Source organism: Plecotus auritus (assembly GCF_963455305.1).
Source record: "Plecotus auritus genome assembly, chromosome: 11".
In the NCBI taxonomy this organism is placed as follows: Eukaryota; Metazoa; Chordata; class Mammalia; order Chiroptera; family Vespertilionidae; genus Plecotus; species Plecotus auritus.
Window position 1 is genome coordinate 4,377,220 of NC_137777.1, and position 25,185 is coordinate 4,402,404.

At 48.9% G+C, this 25,185-nt stretch overlaps 1 protein-coding gene across 1 annotated transcript; it reads left to right on the top strand.

Moving 5' to 3' along the window:
• The first annotated feature begins 2,585 nt into the window (after positions 1 to 2,585).
• On the top strand, positions 2,586 to 22,828 carry TMEM71 (transmembrane protein 71). The gene is made up of 10 exons (XM_080647222.1): positions 2,586 to 2,989; positions 4,459 to 4,540; positions 6,583 to 6,643; positions 6,999 to 7,211; positions 9,042 to 9,214; positions 12,920 to 13,105; positions 14,863 to 14,938; positions 17,421 to 17,482; positions 17,573 to 17,633; positions 21,645 to 22,828. Exons 2-10 carry the CDS (start codon positions 4,495 to 4,497, stop codon positions 21,658 to 21,660), a joined length of 894 nt encoding a protein of 297 aa, XP_080503348.1. The 5' UTR covers positions 2,586 to 2,989; positions 4,459 to 4,494; the 3' UTR covers positions 21,661 to 22,828.
• The last annotated feature ends 2,357 nt before the right edge of the window (positions 22,829 to 25,185 follow it).

Sequence of the window (25,185 nt, forward strand, 5' to 3'; positions counted from 1 at the left end):
GATACTCTGGTACTTTTACAAGGAAACTAAAGTGTCCAGTTTCAATAAATCCATATCTATCCTGGCTTGCCATTTTTCTGATTTCTCTGTCTTTTCTTAGTATACAACTCAAAACTAAAATATTATGTTCTCCAAATATTTATACATAAATCACCATCCCTCCCCTGCCATCACCTACAGGCAAAATAGCCCCCAGTATCATTCTGATCTTACAATCTGATCACAGGTCATATTGCCAACATAATGTAGTTCTCATAAAGCCAAAAAGTTTGAAAATTCTTCCAAGACTGTGCCAATGAATTAATTACTCATATCACACATGACAAATACCCAAGAAATGGGTAGTCAAGGTGCCAGAGACATAGGTATATTTCAAAAAAATGTAGGTATGAATATTGGCACAGGTAGCTGATTGGAATCAAATAGATAAAAAGTTGTTGACTGGTTTAGAACAGCCAGAGACATGTCAGTCTGGTATCAAAGAAATGATGACAATTCAAGGCTTTAAAGATCTCTTCACTTTCTGATTTCAAGGAACAGAAAGTAGACTGAGGTGTGTGGGCATCGGCAAAGTAGAAGAAGTCAGAAGGAGTTTCCCCTCCACGAGAAGACAGCAGCCAGGGCTGGAAGGAGAAAGATGAGAAATAAAAGAAGGGGAGGAACAGAAAGAGGAGGAGAAGGAGGAGAACTATGAATTACAAGAAAGAGGGCCCCAGACTCCCAGAACATCTGTAGAGTAGAATGGCTATCTGGTAAACCTAGGCCAATGTGACTAGACATAGTCTTGAATAAATGTGCTTCTATTCTAAAGATAGCACTAACACAGCAGACACAGACTGACCAAGTAGCCCGGAATAATAGATGGCTCCTGAGATAACGTGTGTTAGGACTATGTATTATTAGTTATCTATTGTTGTATAAAAAGTTACCCCAAAACTTGGGCTCTTAAAACACCATTGATGATCGAACAGTGTCAGTGGGGCAGAAATCTGGGCAACACTAAACTGGCTGCTCAGCTTTCGTGTGTTTCACAGGCTGTGATCAAAGTGTTAGCTGGGGCTGGTGGCTGCATTCTGTTTATTTTCTTTTGTTGTTGATACTCACCTGAGGATATATTTTTCTTTCTTTTTTTTAATATATTTTTATTGACTTCAGAGAGGAAGGGAGAGGGAAAGAGAGATAGAAACATCAATGATGAGAATCATTGATCGGCTGCCTCCTGCACACCCCCTACTGGGGACCGAGCCCGCCGCAACCCAGGCATGTGCCCTTGACTGGAATCGAACCCGGGACCCTTCAGTCCCCAGGTCGATGCTCTATCCACTGAGCCAAACCAGCCAGGGCAGGATATATTTTTCCATTGACTTTTAGGGAGAGTGGAAGAGAGAGAGAAACATCAATGTGATAGAAACGCATCGATTGGTTGCCTCCTGCATGAGCCCCAACCAGGGCCTGGGACTGGGAGGAGCCTGCAACCAAGGCCAACGCTCTATCCACTGAGCCAAACCGACTAGGGCTGCATTCCTGCCTATTAAGCTGAGGGCCTCAGTGCCTTACAGGCATGGCAGCTTGTGTCATCAGAGTGCGCCAACCAAGAAGGTATCAGAGGTCTAGCGAGACAGAAGCCACAGTCTTTTGTAGCCTCATCATGGTAAGTTACAACCCACCACTTTTGCCTTATTCTATTCAGGAGAAGTTAGCTTCAGCCCACCTTCAAGGGGGCGGGGGAGAGATTATTCAAGGATCCTTGAAGGCCATCTTTGAAAGCTGCCTGCCACAGGCCAGACAGGCTCTCCTAACAAGATCCTGCCTGTGGCATCACCTTAGGGGGAAAGGGGACCCAAGGGGAAAAAAATGAGATGAACGTTTCTGCCAGGCTGACCCACTGGGGCCTCCAAAGTTGGTTTACAGGAAACGAATAAGGAACCCATCTTGCACACCTGAGCTGGGGACTCACTTATTTCTCATTCCTTTTCTCTCATTTCATTCTCCAAGCCATCCTTTGAAATATACATCATTGCATGTATCACTGAGAAAACTGCAGCTCAAACAGGCTAAGTCACAAATCTATGGGGGACAGAGTTTGCATTGCAGTCCATACAGCTCCAAAACCCACACTTTTTCCATGACCCAATGCGCCTCACTGTTGCTGGAATGTATATTTTTCTTAGATCACTTGCAACAGCAGAGATCTGCAGGGACCCACCAAGATCAAGTCCTTTGAGCTCTACTAAAATATAAATACAGAATGCAAACTAAAATATAGAATCTAAACTGCCACCCATAGATAGTTTCCTGCAAAGCCCACTGTTTGCTGGATCAACCTAGTCCCAGTGCTGACATTCCCCCAGATCAAGCTCCTGGTAGTCAATAGCATTCTGAATGTCATCGCATCAGTGCATTATCACCAATAAATCTTATCGATTGGAACAAAGCACTAGTATGCAACGATTCATACTGAAAATGGGAAGGTGAGTAGCAGGAAGTGTGGCTTGTCTGAGTTTTTCTTATGCTCATGCAGCTGGGGGTGCCCAGTGAGCTCAGAAAAGCATCTCCCTGGCAACCTGATGTATCCACATCCCAGTGTGGCTGGTCCAGGAGACAATCTTGAGTCTCCACCATGCTCCCCAGCGAGACTGTCACTCAGCCCGACAGGAAGTGTGACCTCATCCTGCCGCTCAGCCCTGGTTTCGCAGGCTGCTTTTGAACGAAAACAAGAACGGTTCAAAGGCAGACTTTCCCAAGAACTACACGCCCTTCTGTTCTAGGAACAGCCAAAGGAACCAGAGGCGGCTGAGGACGAAATCCTGCAAACGCCTGCCCCTGCACCTGCACCGTGCGGGCATCGCTGAGAAAGAGGGGGAAGGTGGGACTTCCTTCCTCAAGCGACCTCTGCATCTGTTGACAGTTTTGCGTTAGTTGCAGCTGAAGAGCCGCTACGTCCTGGATTTCTCCGCTGATCGTCTGGCTCGGGAGGCTTCGTCGTTCAGTAACTATTTTATGTATTATCTGTCAATCGGAAAGAAAGACAGGGAGCTCCCTTGGGAAAGGACGTGTGTGGGCAAATGACTTTCCCAGACAGATCTGTTGCTTTGAGGGAACTGGTAGACAGGATCTGCTTCTTGAAAAGTTGGAGAGCTGTTAACTGGCGTCTTCTTCCCAGTCACTAACGCTTACTTAACTGTTCACGGGCTGCTGTCACCACCACGGGTGCTCGCAGGCTGCGGCCGCAGGACCTTGCTGTTGCTGCAGGTCACGTGAGCTCCGAATTGAACTGAGTGCTTGGGGGAAGCTAACACAGGGCCATTGGGGCTGGACATATTCATACGATAGTCATCAAAAGTCAAAGGGCCAGTGGCATGCTATTCCATTACCGTGAGACAGTTATCTATGTTCCAAGCAAGTGAGATCTCTGAATGCGTGCTTTGATTTCAAAATCATGCAAGGAGGGCCAGGCAGTCCTCCTGACTTATCTGAAGGTCTGGATAAGCCAGGGTCAATGTTTTCAGACAGGTTTTGCATATAATTTCCTGGAAGAATCCATCTAGAGCTACAGAATTATCCTGGGTCAATGCTGTGTGTCACAGCTGCAAAAACAACACATTGCTAAGTTATCACATTTTTTTAATGTGGACGGAGGTGGTGGATCAGAAAAGCATTCAGTCCCACCTTATAAAGCTGTTAGGACAGTGAAACCTACACGGTTTAATAGTTAACAGAAGGTAGATCTATGTGGTGAGTTGGTAAATGATCATAGTTTCCATGCTGTGCGCACTTGGGGATGTGTTTTAAGTTGTAATGGCGAATGTACGTAGTATATTCTCGAGAACCGAGTTTTGAAATCTGCCCGGTGCTGGACTATTTTTAGTGCAGTTCTGCTTACGAAGCTCAGGAATGTCCAAGCTGATAGCAAGTGCGAAAGACCACTGGCCCTCTCTGGGACTCCTGTCGGTGGGCCAAGGTGTTGGATGAGGGGCAGACACCAATCCCACGCATTATTTGAAACTTGATAACGAGATGGATGTTTTTTGGATGATGACAGTAAAAATGAGTTTATTTAGAGGGCTTGAGGACCAATCTTTTTTTTTGTTCAGATTTAAAAAAATGTATTGTTGATACTATTACAGATGTCCTCCCATGTTCTCAATCAAATAACTCATTTTTATTGTTTTTATTTTGCTGACAAGTCAACCTTTGCAAATCTAGCTTTCCCCAAGAAAACGTTGATCTTATTTACAGGAAAACATCATTTAGATGCGCTGAGCAAGACAATGGGGAATGTAGAGCAGGGACAACCCCAGGGGTCCTTCAATCTGGTCCCCTGCCTCCCACCCAATATCTCTGCCTTATTTCAGTATATAAATCCGACCAGTGCAATTAGTAGATGCCATCTGTTTTGGCATCGCTTTTCTATTTTTAATAGGTAGTCCACCTTTTTTTTTTTAATGTCTTTTGCAGAAGATCTGTGAAGTCTGAACAAGCAGCCTTCCCAAGATGTACCGAATATCTCAACTGATGTCAACACCGGTGGCAAGTCAATGTGGGCGAATTGCGATACGCAATTATCTTCTGAATGATTAGACTTCTTTGAGCAATTTCCTTGCTTTGATTTTGCTGATACTCGTACCATTAACCATCTGTCAGGAGCTTGTGCTTCTGAAATGCCAGTGTTCACTTTGGCAATGATTTTGACTTCTTCTCTTTCCTTGAGAGAAATGGGATATTTTTTCCTTTTAGTAGAAAAAAAAAAAGTCACCAGTTTTTTTTTTTTAGATGCCTGTGCATAAATGTGAAAGGAGATTGTTTATCTGCTACTATTAAGATGCAAAACTGTTTGTCTATTTAAAAAAAAAACAAAACACACACACACAAAAAAAAACACACAACAACACTGAATGCTTTTGACAGCTACTCGCAGAAAACAAGGGTGTAACTTGTTAAAACAGTAGTGGTTTCCAGTTCCTTCCTCTTTTTATTTTCTCCCCAAACCCAGCTTTCAACCCTCCCTCACACACCTACTATTTTCTCTTTTTTTAATTTTATTAACTTTATTGGGGTGATGTTGGTTAATAGGATCGTGCATGTCTCAAGTGTAGATTTCTGTGATGCACGATCTGTATATGGCACTGTGTGCCCACCCCCCAAAATCAAACCTTCTTCTGTCACCATATCTTAGCCCCCCTCCACTCCCCATCTCCCCACCCGCTTCCCGCTGGCTACCGCCACGCAGCCGCCTGTGGCCATGAGGTTCAGTCTGAATGTACCCCACATATGAGTGAAATCATAGGATTCTTAGCTTTTTCTGGCTGACCTCTTTCACGTAGCATGATATCCTCAAGGTCCATCCATGTTGTCACAAAGGCAGTATTTTGTCTTTGCTTGTGGTGGAGCAGTATGGTGAGTGTATACGTACCGCATCTGCCTTTCATAAGTCAGCCAGCCCAGCCGAACGTCTCAGTTCCTCTCGCTGCTCAGCTATCAGTGGTCAGTAACGGGATCAAGTCTCGCTGAGCCTGTCGAGTAGAAGTACTCCCAGCATTTCTGTCTAATACAGGGGTGGGCAAACTTTTTGACTCGAGGGCCACAATGGGTTCTTAAACTGGACCGGAGGGCCGGAACAAAAGCATGGATGGAGTGTTTGTGTGAACGAATATAAATTCAAAGTAAAGGAGCGGAGGGGAGAGCAAGAGAACCGGATAGAACAGCCGGATCCGGCCCGCGGGCCGTCGTTTGCCCACGGCTGGACCAAAGTCTGCGTTCAGAATATCAATGAACGACAACTTTCCCCAGTGCAAATCCATTGCCACGCTTCTGCTTAACCTGGAACGAATGGATGGGTGCCTTTGCTTCTTAATTAAGAATACTTCCTACGTTAGAAGATCTTGTATATGAAATCAAACTTTTTGTTTTCCCTCCACGAATGCCTTTTGCTCATTATGGTACAAGAGCGCTCCGGAGCGGAGGGCCGACCCTCGGAAACACTGAGCCGGCTGAAACAACCAGCGCACGGGCAGTGGGTTTCTGTTTTCTCCAGCTCCACACAGATGCTGCCCCTGCTTCCCATGGGTCAGCTGGATGCTAATGGCGTATTGTTGCCTCATCTTGCCCTGAGGGGCCTCTACAGGAGTGTTGAGCAGGAGGAGGCACAGGAGACAGAAGCCCGTAGGGGTGTAGCCCAGTGGTCGGCAAACGGCAGCTCGCGAGCCACATGCGGCTCTTTGGCCCCTTGAGTGTGGCTCTTCCACAAAATACCACGGCCTGGGTGAGTCTATGTTGAAGAAGTGGCATTAGAAGAAGTTTAAGTTTAAAAAATTTGGCTCTCAAAAGAAATTTCAATGGTTGTACGGTTGATATTTGGCTCTGTTGACTAATGAGTTTGCCGACCACTGCTCTACACTATTTTAGCTTCCTGGGGGGACCTGGTGACAGGTTGTGTTAGACCCATTCGCTGGATGGCTGGAGTCTCTGTAGAGGCCCGGACATCAGCTCTTGGCTCCTTCAGATTCGCGCCGCCACTGTTGGCAGCAGCGTGGGTGCTGGTGAGGGTGATAAACGTCTACTTCTCTCTCCTTGGCTGTGCAGGTTCCTCCGGGTCCGAGAGAGAGTCTGCTGGAGAGCTGTCTCCCACATGCATTTTCCCAAGGTATTCCATGGGGCTCTTTACAAGAAAAATCAATCGAATTCTCCTCCTGGGTGCACTATTTTATTGTGTTCCTGGTTTAAAAACATGCATTTTAGGTATCGTCCAGTTGGGTATGGGTATATGTCTTTCGTCTCGTGCACATACAAAATGAAGACTTGCCTTGTTCATTTATTTTATTCTGTAGATTCCACATAGAAGTGAAATCGTGGTATTTGTCTTTTTTCGGACCGACTTGTTTCACTTAGCGTAATACTTTCCAGGTCCATCCATGCTGTCATAAATGGTAAGATTCCATTTTTTTTTTTTTCTGTGGCCAAGTAATCTTCCATTGCATATATCCTTCTTCCCTCTTTAGCTTTGCCTGTGATTTCCTGGCTGGTGACAGTTCCTTTGACTGCTGCTCCCTAGATCCCCTGACAGGCTCCTACCTTCCCTGTCGCCGAAGTCCCAGGCTCCTCACCAATGGCTACTACATTTGGACAGAGGACAGTTTCCTCTGTGACAGAGATGGCAACATCACACTGAGCCCATCCCAGACCAGTGTGATGTACAAGGAGAACTCAGTTAGGTAAGTAGGAAATATTATGTGGAAAAATCAAAAGTCCCATCCAGCCATCAATTATTCATTCTTTCATTCATTCATTCATTCATTCATTCGCTCATTCAACGTTCACTTATAAGGAGCTCATTCCTGCTCCAGACTGTGGAAGCACAAAGGCTAACAAGGGTCCGGCAGAGCAGACATGTAAACAACAGAAGCAGTGATCTGATGCAGGCGCTGGGGGTAGAAGTCTAAATGGGGAGGGCTGAGGGGAACAGGAAGAAGGCCGATTTTAGCTGGGGGGACAGGTTAAAACACCCTTCCTAGAGATGGGATGACTGATGAGAGTCTTGAGAGATGCAGACGTCAATTAAAATAGAAGCGAGAAAGGAGACTTCCAAAGAGAGTTCTGAGAGACCCCGATGCAAAGTGGGGAATGCAAGTAGTTTGGTGGAAATACAGCTCAGGGTCCGAAGGGCTGGTCTGCAGGAGAGGAGACTGGGCGCAGAAGCAGGGGCTGCGTGGAGGGGGTCGCGTTCCAGACTAAGCAGATGAAGAGGAACCATGGACAGACGGTCAGATTTCTCCAGAGCAAGTAGCACTGGCTACAAGGCAGAGGGTGGATGTTGGGCATGGGACCTCCTTGTGCCTCACTGAACACGTCAGACCATCCTGAGCAGCTCAGAGCTCTGCTCGCTCGCAAACCTCCCTGGACTCCCGATGGGCTGTGGCCCCCTCTGCTCCTAGCCCCGGTGCTCTCAGCCAGCACCCCTGGCTCCGCGGTCAGAGCACCCGCCCCTCCGAGCGCAGTAACAGAGCAGAGACTACGGAGCCCGGCTGTCTGGGTCTGCCTCTCAGCTGTGACCTCAGACCAGTTTCTCAACCTCTTTGTGCTTCATCATCTTCTTCTTTTTTTTTTTTTTTTAAATATATTTTATTGATTTTTTACAGAGAGGAAGGGAGAGGGATAGAGAGCTAGAAACATCGATGAGAGAGAAACATCTATCAGCTGCCTCCTGCACACCTCCCACTGGGGATGTGCCCACAACCAAGGTACATGCCCTTGACCGGAATCGAACCCAGGACCCTTCAGTCCGCAGGCCGACGCTCCATCCACTGAGCCAAACCGGTTTCGGCTGTGCTTCATCTTCTTGATTTGAAAAATGGGGTCCCCATGGTGCCTCCTTGGCAGGGCCTTTCTGAGGACGGCGTGAGTTACTACGTGTCCGCCACTAGAGAAGACACCTGGTGCAGACTGAGCTCCGTGAAAGCCTTAGCTACCGCCTCGCTGCTCTGGTCTTTCTCCCGCGCTAGCTTGTATGCTGCTGGCACCCAAGGTTTTGTCTGTTATTTATTTTTTATATTTTAATCCTCACCCAAGGATATTTTTCCATTGATTTTTAAGGAGCGGGGAAGAGAGAGGGAAAGAGAGAGAGAGAGAAACATTGATGTGCGAGAAACACATTCATTAGTTGCCTCCTGCACGAGACCCAACCAGGGCCCGGGACTGGGGAGGAGCCTGCAACGGAGGTGCATGCCCTTGACCGGAATCGAACCCGGGACCCTTTAATCCGCAAGCCAACACGCTCTATTCACTGAGCCAAACCTGCAAGGGCCCAAGGTTTTGTCTTTTATCTTGGCATCCTTGACTTTGACCCAAGCACCTGGCACACCCAGACACGTAAGGGACTACAGCACTGTGGAACAAAACAAGGGAACAAGTAAACTGAGCGAGCTTCGTGGACCTGAATGGGAGAGAGGGCTCTGTTCCTCCAAGCACTCCCACTAAACCCTCTGTCTTGAACCTGGGGGTGACCGCTCTTCGTTACACACCATGCTGCTTTCCTCTCTCTCCAGAATATTTAGAAAGAAAAAGAGAACACGCCGCTCCTTCTCTTCTCTCCTCCGCCTCGGGGCCCCTAGATCCTGGCTGCAAGGAAGCATCTTTGGTGATGCTGACTCGTCCCTGGGCGAGGCCATCTGGCTGGAGGGAGCCAGCAGGCTGGATGCACACCCTTGCAGCGACAGTGGTGAGTCCGCCCCTCCTTTCCCTAGTGAGACAGTTCTGAGCGGGCGCCACAGCGCCTGGTCCTGGACCAATGTCAAATCCGGAGACCATGGTCATTTCGGCAGAGGATGGGCCACATTTAAAAAATTCATCTACAGCTCTCTCCACATTACTCATATGACTCAAATACATATGTGTCCATGTCCTGCAAGATAGCCTAGAATTTACATGCATAAATTAGCAAGCTGATTAAACCTGGAAAATACATGCACATCTCCAAGGTGTCCTTTCTGCACGGATGTGGGTTGAGGGAGAATGCTGGAGTCGGAGTTCAGGGCCTCGTTTGGGCACATTGTGATACTTAATTTGGCCAACTCTCAGTTTTTTCATTTTTAAACAAGATATGTATGCATAGTGTGATAATAATATATTTACATATTATAATCTATCTCAGCATATTCCTATTGAAATGTGTATGTATATATTATATATACCATATGCATGTGTTATGTAATGCACATTATATAATACTAGAGGCCCAGTGCACAAATTCGTGCATGGGTCAGGGGGGTCCCCTCAGCCTGGCTTGTACCCTCTCCATTCCAGGACCCCTTGGGGGATGTCCAACTGCTGGTTGGATTGGGCCTAAACTGGGAGTCAGACATCCCTCTCGCAATGTGGAACCACTGGCTCCTAACCGCTCCCCTGCCTGCCTGCCTGATCGCCCCTAACCACTCTGCCTGCTGGCCTGGTTGCCCCTAACTGCCCTACCCTGCCGGCCTGGTTGCCCCTAACCACCTCTGCCTTGGCCCCGCCACTGTGGCTTTGTCTGGAAGGACGTCCGGAAGGATGTCTGGAAGATGTCTGGTCTAATTAGCATATTACCCTTTTATTAGTATAAGTTATTATATGTAAATATGTATGTATAATATGTACATATATGCATATAAAACATAGTAATGGAAACTCAAAGCATATTTTAATATTCAAAGGAACAATGAAGATCAGGCTTAGTTCAATGCTTGACACTCAGGGATTTGTCATTATAATTACTTTTACTAGTAGGAAGGAAACAATGGGTATTTATTGGGACAGTTGGAGGAGAATACCAAACGCCCAGGGGTAAGCAGGCTCTGGGATATGGCAGAAACCAGGAATCTGGTGCTTGGAGGACTGGAGTTTGGGACTCACTGTTCCGAAGGCGGTGTTTCCCAGATTTGGGAATCCACATCTAGTTTCCCATGGTTGCCTCTTCAAAATATGTCCGCACAATTTTACAGCAATTGGACCACAGCGGCGCTGCACATGCTTGAGATACCTTGTTAAAAATCCTCAAGGTTTCCAAATACCTTCCAACACAGCGAATCAAACCGCCCGCTCCAAAGTCGGGGTGCACACAGGGCTCGGAGATCGATCTCTCAGCTCAGCTGTCAGCGGTGATCAGCTCTCCCCAGACCGCTTGTTCTCCGCACTTACCCAAGCCCCGTGACTTCGATCAGCAATTTCTTTTTCTCTGGAAATGTAGCCTAGTTAGAAAGACTCAAGAATTCAAAATTAAGTTGTTTTGCTGTTTCCTCTCTGGGCAATGGATGCAATCAAAACTCACTTCCCCTCATTTTCTCTTGCTTCATTTTGCAGGCTAAAAGAATTTTTTTTTTTTTTTTGGTCGTTGCCTATTTTGGTGATCCTCGGTTCACCCCTTTCACAGCTGTGTGGAGACCCCTCCCCTCATTAGCTGCAATTCATTCTTCAGGCAGCTCCCTGGACCCCAGGTCTGCGGTGGGGGATGCATTCCTGGAGGCGGCCCCTGGGTCACACTGAAATGGGTCACGCAGGAAGGACTGGTGGGGACTCCCCGCTCTATGTTGCCAGTCCTGAGACAGAAAGGCAAGGTGGCCTCAGGCAGGCATCCCAGCTGGAGGTCTGCGGTTTTCTCTGGAGCTCATCATCGCCTCTCCCGTGAATATCCTATCCTCGCTGGGAGCTTCTGTGTGTGGCTTTGTTTCCTTCTGTAGCCAACAGCAATGCCCACTCTACAGGCAGAGGGGATGGAAATGTGCTGGGAAGAAACAGATGCAGCCTTCTAGACAGAAGTAAACGATGCTAGACGAGCCCGGGAAACAGGATATCTTCAAATCTAACCCAGGAGAGCTAACCGCCTAACCGTGTCTGCATTATGGCCCTTTCGTTCCTTAGGAAGGGCGGAGGAAAAATTAAATGTCAGTTGGGGGCAAAACATGTGTTTTCAGAGATGAAAAATCCTTGACCATTTTTTTAATGCTAAGATTTTTTTTTGTGGCTTCCCTCCTTAATGCCATCTTTTCTTTTAAAAAACCCTGTGTAGGATTTCCAGAATTCCACGTAGGATACAGTTTCTATTTCATCCAGCTCTCAGTGGCAATGGCACAAGCTCAGCAGGGCAGCCTTGGCCACCAGCGCAGGACAGTTTTCATTGTCGTGGCAGCCTCACCCACATCTTTCCCGATCTTGATTAGGTGCCACTCGTGACTATATCATCAGCCAGGGGAGTTCCCAGTTCCTTCTCACGTCTGCCTTAACTTGACCACTTGGCCTCTTCCTTTCATTCAGTAGCTTTGTTGAGGTCTGCTGGATAGATGAAGGACTGCTCGTGTTTAATATATCTAATTCCATGAGTCCAGACACATGCAAACACCCATGATACCATCCCCATCATCAAGGTGACAGCCAACACATCAAAAAGTTTCCTCGAATCCCCCTTGTGGCTTGTTTTGGTTTCTTTGATTTTTGTAATAAGAACGTTCAGTGTAAGAGCTACCCTGCTGACAAGTTTTGCGGCGCATAAAATACCGTGTTGTTGGCTATAGGCACCACGCCCCATACCAGCAGATCTCTGGGGTCTTCTCTGGGGACGGCCCTTGCCGGCAGCCTCAGTCTTTCCCTCCATTGTGATCTCCTTGGTCACTGGCCCTGCAGACGCTCTGGGACAGCAATCAAAGCCGAGAATCCTTTCTGATTGTTCATGATTTCTTTCAGAGCCCCCTGGATGTGTATCACATATTACCACCACGTTATTTACCAAAATAATGCACAGAGGTTTGCCTAGGGCAGTGGTCGGCAAACTGCGGCTCGCGAGCCACATGCGGCTCGCGAGCCACGGTTTGCTGCTCTGTTGACGAATGAGTTTGCCGACCACTGACCTAGACTCTCCGATTCCAATAATTACAGGCTGTTGTTGTTCCTTGTGATGAAGCCCCTGTGGTCGGCAAACTCATTCGTCAACAGAGCGGCAAACCGCGGCTCGCGAGCCGCATGTGGCTCGCGAGCCGCAGTTTGCCGACCACTGGCCTAGGGTGCCCCCTCACTCAGACATCCCATTACTTCGGTGCCTGTGGCGTACATTCCAGACTCCTCGGTTGAAGTCCAACCCTGCGACCTGCCCCCAGTCTGGGTTCCCAACTTCACGCTCCCAGGGGCTCCCCGTGGTCACGTGGGCCCCGTTCTCACCACACTGGCCCTGGCATCCGTCACCAGACGGTCGCGCCTCGGCCTTCGCAGGTCTCTGCGCTGAAGACCCTCCTCTCAACGTTCAGGATGATGGCATCTCCTCTAGGGGTCCATGTCCCGTCCTACTCCAACGGCGTCACTCTTGTCACCATCACTAGCTACAGTGCGCTGAGTCACGGAACACGCACACACGCATGCACAGACGTGTGCACACACGCATACGGAGCCTCTGCCTTTCCAGGCGGTGATTTTGACTGTGCGCTGACTGATGACTGGGCGTCGGAGCGGCCGGATGCACAGTCCGTGGCAGCCTCCTCCTCCGGCCACGTCACGCCTGAGACGCCCAGAAAAGCCGCCCTCCGCCGGACCCTGCAGCCCCGGGGGACGGCTGCTGAGCATCTCCAAGGGGGCACTTTGGATCATTCAAGTGAGTGTTTTTAATCTTTGCCACACCCAAATAATCCTTCCTCCGGGGCCAGAGAGCGGCGTAGCAGTAGATGACTGCCACACACTGAGGAGGGGCATCGCCCTGCCTGGGGGTGGGGAGGACCTGGGGTGCTGCCGACCCGTGGGACGCGTTCACAGGGCGGGTGACTGCCTCTGGGTGTCACTGAGAGGCATCGGAGGGACTGGATCGGCAGTGTTTTGTTTGTTTGGTTGGTTGGTGACTGTTTTTTTAAATATGTTTTTATTGAAGTCAGAGAGGAAGGGAGAGAGAGATAGAAACATCAGTGATGAGAGAGAATCACTGATCGGCTGCCTCCTGCACGCCGCACACGGGATCAAGCATGCAACCCAGGCATGTGCCCCTATCAGGAAGCGAACCGTGACCTCCTGGTTCATAGGCTGATGCTCAACCACTGAGCCACGCCGTCCGGGCTTGTTTGTTTTTTAAAAACCCTCAAGATATTTGTCAAAACGTTAAACTTCATTAAATCTGGGTAGCGCATACACAAGTGTCTGTTATTCCAGCTTCATACTCTGCTTTGTGTTTGACACATTCCATATGAGGGCAACAGAAAAGGAAAGAAAAGTGTCCTTGAATGCTATGTCCCTGGCAAGGAAAAGTCCAAAGATGGAAAGCAGTTGGAGTTTCCTGTCGGGAGCCAATCCGGAATAAACTCGGCAAGCTCATCCCTTCGTCTGTAGTTTGCTAACATCGTATTACTCACGTTTGCACGCGGCGCCACATGGAGCCTCGGGCATCCGCTTCCCGAGGTTCAACGCCCCGCTCCCCACCTGTCAGCTGGGCCTCAGCGACAGCCCCCTGGCCTCCAAAACTCAACCTTTTCCTCTGCAAACGGAGAGCATCAGAGTCCCACCTGACAGTGACCAACAGCATGCGGGTGGAGCGCTTAGCATCATGTGTCATGTATGCTAACGACCCCAAACATGGGGCTCGGAAGCACTGGGCAAAGAGGCTGGGGCCTGTTCATACTTTCCTTTACATCTTCCCGTGGTAATCCTCAAAGGGCTCCGATTGCTTTTAGGTGATTAAAACGCTACTCGGAGTTCTGATTGGTTCAACCCAGGCTTATCACTGCTGGAGAATTGGCCGTCTTTCCCACTGTGGCTCAACAGCAAATATTTTGTTGATAGCAAAGGGTTTTGCAAGGCCAGGCAGCTCATGATAAATGCTCCTTTTTTGCCCATTAGAGACGCCCCGTGTGCAAAGTTGCAGATTCTCTTTCCCTTCAGACAAAACATTGTGTTCCGGCCGGATGGGGCTTTTCAGTCTTGGCTCCGGCCCCTCATTGCTGTGTGACCTTGGACACATTTCATCACTCCTCTCGTCTTGGTCCCCTCGTTTTCAGACCGTAGGGTAACGGTGCCTCCTCGTAGGTTTGTTGTGTTGATTGAATGAACCGGTGTGGGCAGCATCGGAGCTTGCTCTTTGACATTAGCATACAGTCTACAAACCCTTTCCCCAACGTCAACGTAAAAGGAAGGCCCCAAATTCCTTATGGAGCATAGTCATTTATTTTTAATGATAGAAAAAAAAAAAGGAATTTTTCTGGCATTTGATGATTTTATCTTGTTACTTCTGACAAGTAGTTTGGGATGACACATCTGAAAACTTTCTTCTTGGTGTGCAGAAGACAAGTTTTACTATGATTCCGCTGTTCCAAGATTGTTTAACCAGCAATGACTTCTAATTCATTCATTTCTATTTTTTCCTGTTAGAAACCAGTTTGTTGGGAGAGACCTTCTTTCAAACAGTTCTGCTGGCTGCGTGCTTGGCCATGTCTGCATGTGCAAGGTAATTCCGATTCTGTCTTCATGCAGGGGTGACTCATAATGAATGAAGCTGTAACTGATGGATGGTTCACTTGCCTTATTCCACAAAGCATTTTCAGGTGGCTCTGTGGTTGGAATGTTATCGTTTGTCTCTCCGTGATAAGTGCTCCCTTCTCCCATCATCTCCCAAAGCATACAAAAGCCAGGGTATCTTGCTAAAAAATTGGAGGTTACTATGTATCATCCTTTGTTTAAATCCTCTGTGACTCTTTGTTACAAATTCAGACCAAGGACCTCTGCCTGGAGTTCAAGGGCACTTAAAGTTCCCACCAGGGGACTGGGAGTCTTGCCCGGGACTCCACCTTTCCCATCGAATTTTTATGTCCTAGCATAAAGGCTCTGTTCCAGGGATGCCTCGGCAGCATCTCAGAGCACATAATGCCCTTGCCCGATTAAAGGCAGGTTTCTGTTCTACCTGCTGTCAAGCATGTCCTTCCTGTCCTTTTCTCGCCCGAGTCTCCAGGCCAGGGATCACACCCCTTCTGTGCTGAGCCCACTCGTGCCCCAGTGCCTTTGCACTTGCTGTTTGTTCTGTTGCCTAGAACAGTCTTTTCCCAAAAGCCTCATAATGTATATCTTTCTGGAATCTGCTCCAATGTCGCATCATCAGAGAGCCCACCCCTGACCACTCTCTGTCACACAGCCCTCACCTTACTTTCCTTCAGAGCACTTACTAAATGTTCACGTGGGTAAGTGTTAATGAGCCATTTCTCCCTACAAGAACGGGAACTCCGCGAGAGCTGAGACATTGCATGTCTCCTTCACTACTGCATCCCCAGCTCCAGGGGCTCATCAGCATTTGCTGAATCAGTGAAAGAGGGAGGGATGCTACAGTCCTGGGGTCTTTAAAAGTGCTACTTGCTCTCACCTCTTGAGGGTCAAATGCCTCGTGTCACGTAGGGGAGTTGTGTTTTTACATACAGCATCCTGGATCCCATCCCCTCAGATACTAATTTAGAGCTAATGAGAATCAATGTTTTAAAATGAGCTTCCCAGATAATTACGAGGTTTGAGAAGTATTTTTAGATCACAATGGGACCAAGGAACAAAAATTGGGGGGGCGGGGGGTGCGGTCCTGTGGTTAAAAATAAACTTGCAGACTCCTGCCTCCTATGTCACATTGGAGGATCATGATGGGCCTTAGCATGCTCGGGCCACGGTGGAATAAGGTAGAGAGGGACGTGTTCGGCTTTATGTAACTTGGCATTTTCTAAACCTGCTGGATCCTGGAGCCCTTTCCTTTAGGTCACAGGACTGTTAACGTAACATTCCTCTTAAGTTAATTTCTATAGATATGCCTCCCCTTAAGAGGGGAGCTTAGCCCTAGCCGGTGTGGCTCAGTGGATAGAGCGTTGGCCTGCAGACCAAAGGGTTCTGGGTTGGATTCCGGTCAAGGGCACATACCTTGGTTGCAGGCTTCTCCCTGGCCCGGGCCCTGGTCCAGGGCTTACAGGAGGCAACCAATCAATGTGTTTCTCTCACATCGATGTTTCTCTCTGTCTTTACCTCTCTCTCCCACTCTCCCTAAAAATCAATGGAAAAATACCCTCAGGTGAGGATTAACAATATATATACAAAAGAGGGGAGCTTAACTCCCCATCCCTTGAGTGTGAGCTGCATTTAGACACTTGCTTCAGGGGGGTTGGGTTTTTTATATTTTCCTTTCTCCTTTGTATGTATTTGTAATCTCTTTCAATAATTCATAGTTTGAACACAAAAACAAAGAAGACATTATTCTTCAAAAAGAAACCCTTCCCTCCCCATCCCCCCGTGACACAGTCGTTCAGCAGATTGGCAAAACCCCAGATGTTTAACAGGCTTCTGGGGCGGGGTTGGGAAGCAGGAGGCACTCCGATGGTCTCCCTTGCTTTTCTTCTAGAAGTTTCAGGCTTTTGTGGTTTCTGTTTCAGTCTATGACTCATTTTGAGTCAAGGAGCGAACATGTGCAGGCTCATTCTTTGCACGTGGATATGCAATGGTTTCAATACCCTTGGTTGCTTTTGCAACTCTGTTAAAAATCACTCGGCTCTCTCTGTATGCGTCTCTTTCTGAGCCGTCTCTCCTCTTCCATTGATCTATGTTTCTTTCCTTTTGTCAATGCAACACTATCTCTATTACTGTAGTTTAAAAAATGTTTTTATTGATTTTAGAAAGAGAGGAAGGAGGAAAAAGAGAAAGAGAGAGAGAGAATTATTGATGGGCTTGCCTCCTGCACGCCCCCTACTGGGGATCGAGCCTGCAACCTGGGCGCGTGCCCTGAACGGGATTCGAACTGGAGACCTTTTGGTGCATAGATGACGCCCAACCAACTGGGCCACACTGGCCGGGACTCTGTAGTTTCATAGTAAATGTTGACCCCGTACATCTACAGTCAGTCTGAAAGGACCTCTCACGTGTCGGCAACGCACAGTTACTCTGCTGACCCCAGCGTCTTGTTCGTGCAGGTGGCTCCTGGGAGGACTGTTAGCCGGTGTCTTCACGTGCTCCTTGACCGTAACGATTGCTTGTAAGTCACCGTTTCCCGCATGAGCGCTCTGATTCCTGTACTCCCTTCCAGTGTCGGTCATTCTAATGTATCTTCTCTCTCTCATCCAAGATGTTGTCAAGTCCCTGCTGCTCAGCCTTGCCAGCTACTTCAAAGCTGGCCCCTGCGCTCGGTAAGTGTGGCCTCGTTACCCTCGTCTGCGCAAAGGTGACCGTGAGCCGCAATCCCAGATCCCTCTGGCCTGAGTGATGACCGTCCGGGAGAGGCCCTGGCCGCTCGTCCTGATGAAGGCTTTCTCTTACCACTAACATCGGACAGTCTTAGCCTGTCTCTAAAGCCTTACATCAAATAGACCGAGTTAATTTTTAAGGCAGCAGGACTTAGGACATGATAGGAACGTTAATTTTTAAATAGTTCTAAAGGGCTTTAATAGATCCATAGCCCTGCACTTTAAAAATACATCCTATGAAGAAGCCTTTTTTCTTAGCGTTTCCCCAATAACTGGCACCCTGCCCGTGAAATGATCCCGGTGACCAACGGTGATGTCCCCTGCCATCCCTCAGGCACGGGACAATCGCTCTGGATGCTGGCTGCAGACTCAGCATATTCCAAAGGGTGCCTGGGGTCCGGGGAAGAGGCTCGCAGAATGTCAAACAGCCTGCGAAGCCCCATCCCTTGCAAGATGGATTGTGTTAATTACCTTCCCTTCAACACGCAGCCGGAGACCAACTCCCAGGGCCGCAGGCTGAGGCCCCGCATTCAAATGAGCCCGCTGGCCTTTGCTCTCCGCGCTGTGCGGCCCTGTTTACGGAATCTCGGTTCATTCTGTGATCACAGTGAGGCTGAGCGGAGATTTATTCTGTTGAGAGCTCCAGCCGATATTATCGATTTCCTGGCACTTTAAGCGATGCTTCCCCCGAGTCGCCTGGCATCCCAGGTTTCCGGGTGCAGGCGCGCACATCGCTAAGTTTTGTCTAATCTGATGGTTAGAAAACTGGGCCCTGCGATGACCTGAGAAGGCCTTGCTCTTCATCCTGGTAAATGAATGGCATTTGTTTAAAGCTCTTCTAAGGTTCCCCCCCCCCCCCGCCCCCGCCCCGACTCCCCTGGCTGCGGGTGGCTCTCCACCTCATGGGGCATTAGCCACGGGTCTGCTTGTGAGCTGTGAGGTCGGTGCATTAGTCAGGACTGGCCTGGCTGACAGACAATGCCTGAACAGAAGATTCCCACCGGAGGCGTCATTGCGTAACCCAGCTTTCAGAAGTGAAGGCATTCCTGTTTGTCACCCCTTCTCTGTGGGTTTTAAGATGAACGTGCACACTGAACTGACCCCCTCTCGAGAGTCTGGGGGGGCGGGGGGCTGGTTTAAAGAGCAGATGCATGCAACCTGATGCCCGGCCTCCCGACTGCAAATGCCTGGGGGGAGGTCTCCACTTCCAGCAGCCTCTCTGGTAACTCCTTGCACATCGACCACGAGCATCGCGGCAAGATGTTTGTCAGACCCCAGAGTGGCATCACGGAGCCTCCTCAGTCTATCTTCAGGGCTTACGTGCTCTGTGGGGCGCTGGGCACCCGGTTCTGCTCAGCAGACATCTATGGTCTCATTAAGGGTCAGACACTGTCGCGAGGTGCCAGGGTTGCGTGCGGGGCCTTGAGAATGCAGAGTCTAATGCAGGGTGGGGAACCCTTTTTCTGCCCAGGGCCATTTGGATATTTAGGCCATCATTCGGGGGCCAGACAAATGTATCAACTTAAAAACTAGCCTGCTATATTTGCTCAAACATTTCACTAACTCACCCCTCATGCCTTGGCAGGGCCAGACCACATGATTTCACAGGCCTCATACGGCCCTCGGGCCAGACGTTCCCCACCCCTGGTAGAAGGACGTGGAAAGGGCACGGTGGAGTTGGAATTTGGGAAGTGCAACCACAGAGTTAGCATGAGGCTATGGGAACCCCAGGAGGGAGGTCCCCCCCAGACCAGGAAGGGAAGGCTTCCCGGAAGAGCCCGTGTCTGACCTGCAGGCATCAGGTCACCTCCTGCTCCGAGGGCACCTCCTGCTGTTCTGAGCTAATTTGTTCTCTCCTAAAAGTAGTTAGATCAGAACAAGGACGATGATTCCTTCTGAAACACCCTCGTCTCCAGCCTCGTTTCTGCAATGAGAGCCCTTCTTTGGTTATTTGTGTGCACATTTTAACTTGTTCTCTCGCTCCCTCTCCACTTCTACCAATTCCCTGCCCACCAGGCGTCACCCACACACACTCTTGCCTTTAAGACCTATGAAAACAAGGACTTCTGACTTCACTTCTGTATCCATCTCAACGCCTTGAAAATGGTACATACGCCATAAATATTCATCACACTGAATGTCTTTGCTGCATCATTTCTTAAAGTACTTTATAGCCAAGGGCTCTGTGCCTATGTGGTATAGATTTTGCAACCCCCTCCCTCACCCAGAAACCTCTCCCAAAACTAATGAGCCAAAGACGTGGTTATTACCATCAGGGGTCAAGAGTGACTCATTAGTCTGTTCCAAGAATCAAGGACGAGGATCTGAGGAGGTGGAGGGCAGGCTGGGAACCCAGTTCCGCAGACATTGATGGACGAGCCCTCCCACTTTCCCTGCGCTCTACATACATCAGATTAGTGCTGATTCTTGAGCACTTTATGCTTCTCAACTCAAGCCCTTGTCTTACCGTAATGCAATTCTTACTCAACCAGCTTCTTATCTATATGTATAAAAGCCTAAGCAACCGAATGACTGAATGACTGGTTGACCGGTCGCTCTGATGTGCACTGACCACCAGGGGGCAGACGCTCAATGCAGGAGCTGCCCCCTGGTGATCATTATGCTCCCACAGCAGGAGCACCGCTCAGCTGACCAACAGGCACCAGGTGCCGAGCTCACGGCTGGCAAGGGCAGCTGTGGCAGCGCGAGCCTCTCCCACCTCCACGGCAGCACTACTGAGCAGTGGCGGCTGCAGGTGCAGCGGGCTGGGATGAGTGGGAGCCTCGCAGCACCCGGCCCAGGCTCAGACTCCTCCCCAGCCACCTGCCACTTCGCGCACTCCCAGTACTACATCCCCTGAGGAGTCCTGGATTGCGAGAGGGTGCAGGCTGGGCTGAGGGACCCCACTGGTGCACGAATCTGTGCACCGGGCTTCTAGTTTAAATTTAAAGTCTGAGTTTGGGCCCTGGCCCAGTAGCTCACTTGGTTGGATCATCGTCCCAATATGCCAAGGTGGCGGGTTCAATCTCTGGTCAGGGCACATACAAGAGTCAACCAATGAATGCATAAATAAGTGGAATAACAAATCGATAACTCTCTCTTTCTCTTCCTCTCTCTCTCTCGATCTCTCTGAAAAGAAATAAAATAAAAAAATAAAGTCTGTGAGTTTGGGGACTGTCTACATTGTCCACCATTGGCCAGAGTGTCCCTTTCAAATGAAGGTCATCACAGGTACCCCACCTGCCAGTCTGCCAGTGATGTGTTAGCATCAGCAGTCTGCATTTTGCCAACTTATGGCCTCAGGGTAGCAAAATGGGTAACCTCTGTTCTCTCTACGCTTACATGCAGAGAGGCATGTTTATACAGTTGGTGAATGAATGAATAAACTTTAGGGAATAGAAATATGGGAAAACCCCACTTGGTACCCCAGGGCAGTGGTCGGCAAACTCATTAGTCAACAGAGCCAAATATCAATAGTACAACGATTGAAATTTCTTTGGAGAGCCAAATTTTTTTAACGTACACTTCTTCTAACGCCACTTCTTCAAAATAGACTCGCCGAGGCCGTGGTATTTTGTGGAAGAGCCACACTCAAGGGGCCAAAGAGCCACATGTGGCTCGCGAGCCGCAGTTTGCCGACCACGGCCCTAGGGCATTTCAGTTGTAGAAAGGGTGGGGTGAGAAAACAATATGAAATGGTCATTACTGGTAACTAAGTAATGAGCTGGGATGAGGAGCCAAACCTCTGGAGCCTGTCAGAGGGAAGAAAGAGAACTGAGAAGTGCTAAGGCAAAAAAAAAAGAAAAGAAAAGAAAAAGAGTTGCTGGATGTTGAAGCTCTGCTTTCCTAGTTACCAGTCAAGCTAGTGTGCACGTGCGTGCGCAGTGATTAGACACCACGCTTCCTGGGTGTGTGGCTGGATTATGCATTTCCTGTCTCCTTTCTCCGATCTAGGTTTGCCAAAATTTGACAGCCATTCAGGAGTGCCTGTGATGAATGTCTTCAATCTGAATATCCGGAAATTGTCCCGTTTGCAGTCTGCTTGGAATCAGCTGCTTTACTGGAAGGGAGTGAGCGACTGGATACTTGAGATACATGGGGTTATGTGTGTTTTTTTAAAAAACCCAGTTTTGCCCTCGTGGAATTGTACTATGTTTGTGAAAACAACATTAATTCATCTTTCCGTCGCAAATCCCAGCAGTGGAAAAGGGAAGCACTGGGAGATGTGGCAGAGGACATGCCACCCAGGTAAATATGTCCTGTCATTCCCTGAGGCCGTGGTGCTCACACATTAATTATCCACAGGGGGTTCTATGGGGAGCTTGTGACAATTCAGATCCCTGGGCCTGCCCACACGGGCCCACCCTCTGCTCGGCTGCTTTAGGTGAATAATGGAAGCAAGTTTATAGAACCAACACCAACATGAACGTAATTAAGTGTAGTTTGTACTTAAAATCTAACGTAGAAAACGTCAGTATTTTTCCTAAAGGAGTGACTCAGGATTGGGGGGGGGTGGTGGAGAGGTGACTGTGGATGATGGTTGGTGGAAAAGGGGCAGGACAGAGCCATTTTTTTTGGAAGGTACATACTTCTTTTAATTTAACTTTTATTTTTAATGGAATTTATTGGGGTGACACTGGTTGATAAAATTAAATAGGTTTTAGGTGTGCAATTCTATAATACATCATCTGTATATAATACTGTGTGTTCACCACCCCAAGGTCAAGTTGGAAGGTATATTCTTATTTTGAACCATTTTCTTTACCAAGTTTGGGGTTCCTGAGAACCTTTCACTAAAATTGCTCTTACAATAAAAATACAGGAAAACCGCTTTAGGGCAAAATAAAGGCCAAGCCCCAGAGTGCTTGGAAAGATGAAAAGACGGTGCTGTTGCAAAACCAATGAGGGGGCTGCCAAGATGCTCCCTCTCTACCCCGCCTGCTTGGGGTATGTTCCCAACTGTGCCAGGCAATTCACATGTGTTCTATGTGGTATTCTCTGTCTAGAAACTTATGTGGAGAAATTTGTCTTTGCTTAAAATGGTAATGTCAAAATATCACTGCTATGTCATTTGTATTTAGTGGATCTGGGGTTGAAAAATCCTATATAATAAAGAGGTAATATGCAAATTGACCCTCACACCCTTGTGTCAAAAGATGGCTGCCCCAACATCATCACAAGATGGCCGCCCCATGTCATCACAAGATGACCACCCCCACGTCGTCACAAGGTGGCCGGCAGGGGAGGGCAGTTGGGGGTGATTGGGCCGGCAGGGGAGCAGTTAAGTGTCAATCAGGCCAGCAGTGGAGCGGTTAGGGGGCGATCAGACTGGCAAGCAGAGTGGTTAGGGGCAATCAGGCAGCAGGCAGGCAAGTGGTTAGGAGCCAGCAGTCCCGGATTGTGAGGGGGATCCCAGATTGGAGAGGGTGCAGCCTGGGCTGAGGGACCCCCCACCCCAGTGCATGAATTTCATGTACCGGGCCTCTAGTATGCTAATAATAAATGGAGTCATCAGCAAAATTGAGCAACATGAGCAATCATGAAGAGGTTCATTGAACACTGTACGCGTTTCTTGTATCTGCTGTAACAAATGACCACAAGCCAGTGGCTTACACACCACCGGTCATGGATTCATCGTTTCACATTTCTGGATATCAGAAGCTAAGATCAAGGCCTTGGCGACATTCTTTTCCTTCTGGAAGCTTCAGGGAGGCAGACCCCTCCCACCACGCTTGCTGGCGCCTCCTGTCTTTGGTCATGCCCTTCCCTGATGGCAATGCCCTTCCCTGCCTGTCCCTCTTGGAGACCCCTCGTCCTTCTAGAGTCCCCTCAGCTCTCGCTGCCACTTGAGTCCCCCAGGGTCATTCAGAGACTCCCTTTCCTCTCTGCTCCTATGCCCTTGGTCACAACTCCTTTAGGACATTTCAAAGGGACTGTAATTCTTTTTTAAAAATATATATTTTTATTGATTTCAGAGAGGAGGGGAGAAGGAGAGAGAGATAGAAACATCAATGATGAGAGAGAATCATGGATTGGCTGCCTCCTGCATGCCCCACACTGGGGATCAAGCCCGCAACCCAGGCATGTGTCCTGACAGGGAATTGAACCATGATCTCCTGGTTCAGAGATCAACGCTCAACCACTGAGCCACACCGGCCGAGTGAGTCTGTAATTCTTATTTGTTTTTCCAGATGGCAACTTCCTTGACTCCCCACTCCGCTCCCCTCCCCTTCCCCCCACAACTTTACACAGAGCTACATACCAAACACTGTCTGCTCCAGTTTAGGGCCTTTGCTGGTAGAGGCTTCTATAGCGGTAACCAGTTCCTGGGTAGAGCTGCTATTTTGGTGAAGCACCTACTATGTGCCAGATGCTTTATCTGCCCTATCTATAATCCACACCACAGCCCTGCCAATGATTTCTTCTTGTCTTAGCTGCCCCTACAGGCGAAACCTGATAATAATGCCGGATGTGGGGCAGGCAGCCCTCCTGCACCCGGTAACCACGCCATTGGCCATACAGATCTTCAAGCCCACCTGCTCACCCGCCTCAGGCAGGGAGTGACCAGTCCCTTCCCTCACCCGCCAGGAGTGAGGCTCAGTCACCTGACCCACCTACATGCGGGGGCTGGGAAAGGCAGGGAAGCAGGTGGGTCTCCCTGAGCTCTAGCTGCCTCTGCCACGTCCTCACTTTAAAGATGAAGAAGGCGCATCTCAGAGAGAACGTGTCGCTTGCACACGCCCCTGTCGTCAAGGCTCCTGTGCCGTTGCCTGCATCTTCACCCCAGCCCGCAACGCTTCCCCAAGTAAAATCTATTGTGGTGACTTCAAAAACAACTCAGTTCCAGAATAATCCGCCTGTGCGACCGGGGATGCCAGTCCTCTACCCCCGTCGAAAAGGAATCCCGCTCTTGCTCACACAATACAGCAGAGCAGACACCTGCCAACTTGGCACGCTTGGCATCCATGCCACAGATCCCTACCAGGCCCTGATGAAGGTCTGATCATGTATTTTTTAAAAATCTAGCCCGCTGTGATGGTGGTGTCCCCTCCATCTGTCCCATGCTGGGCGACATCGGCTCCAGCTGCATGCTACGCCTGCGAGCGCGCCAGCCGGTGCCCTGGGGGTGCGGGCAGGTTAGCAGGTGGAGCCCCAACTCTGGCCACCGCCTGCAAAAATCTCCAGATCTTTCTGTAGCCATAACAGCAATAAGAACAAAGGGAAGGAAACGCAGGGTGGGGTGGGTGAAAACCAAGATTTATTTTCAATGAAAAAAAAGTCACTTTGTAGTTCTGGCTCTGAGTGATCTGCTGGGAGGCTGAGAGTCGAAACTCAGTGCCAGCAGCTCCATCTTTTTCTCCCTTTTTTTTTTTAGTCAAAGGAAAAATTTAGGACCACACTCTAGAGCCTTCTACCTTCCTCATCTTCCTTGATTTTCCCCAGGTGCTCACATCCTTTGAACGCTGGCACAACAGTGGCCTGGGGCTGTGTGTCT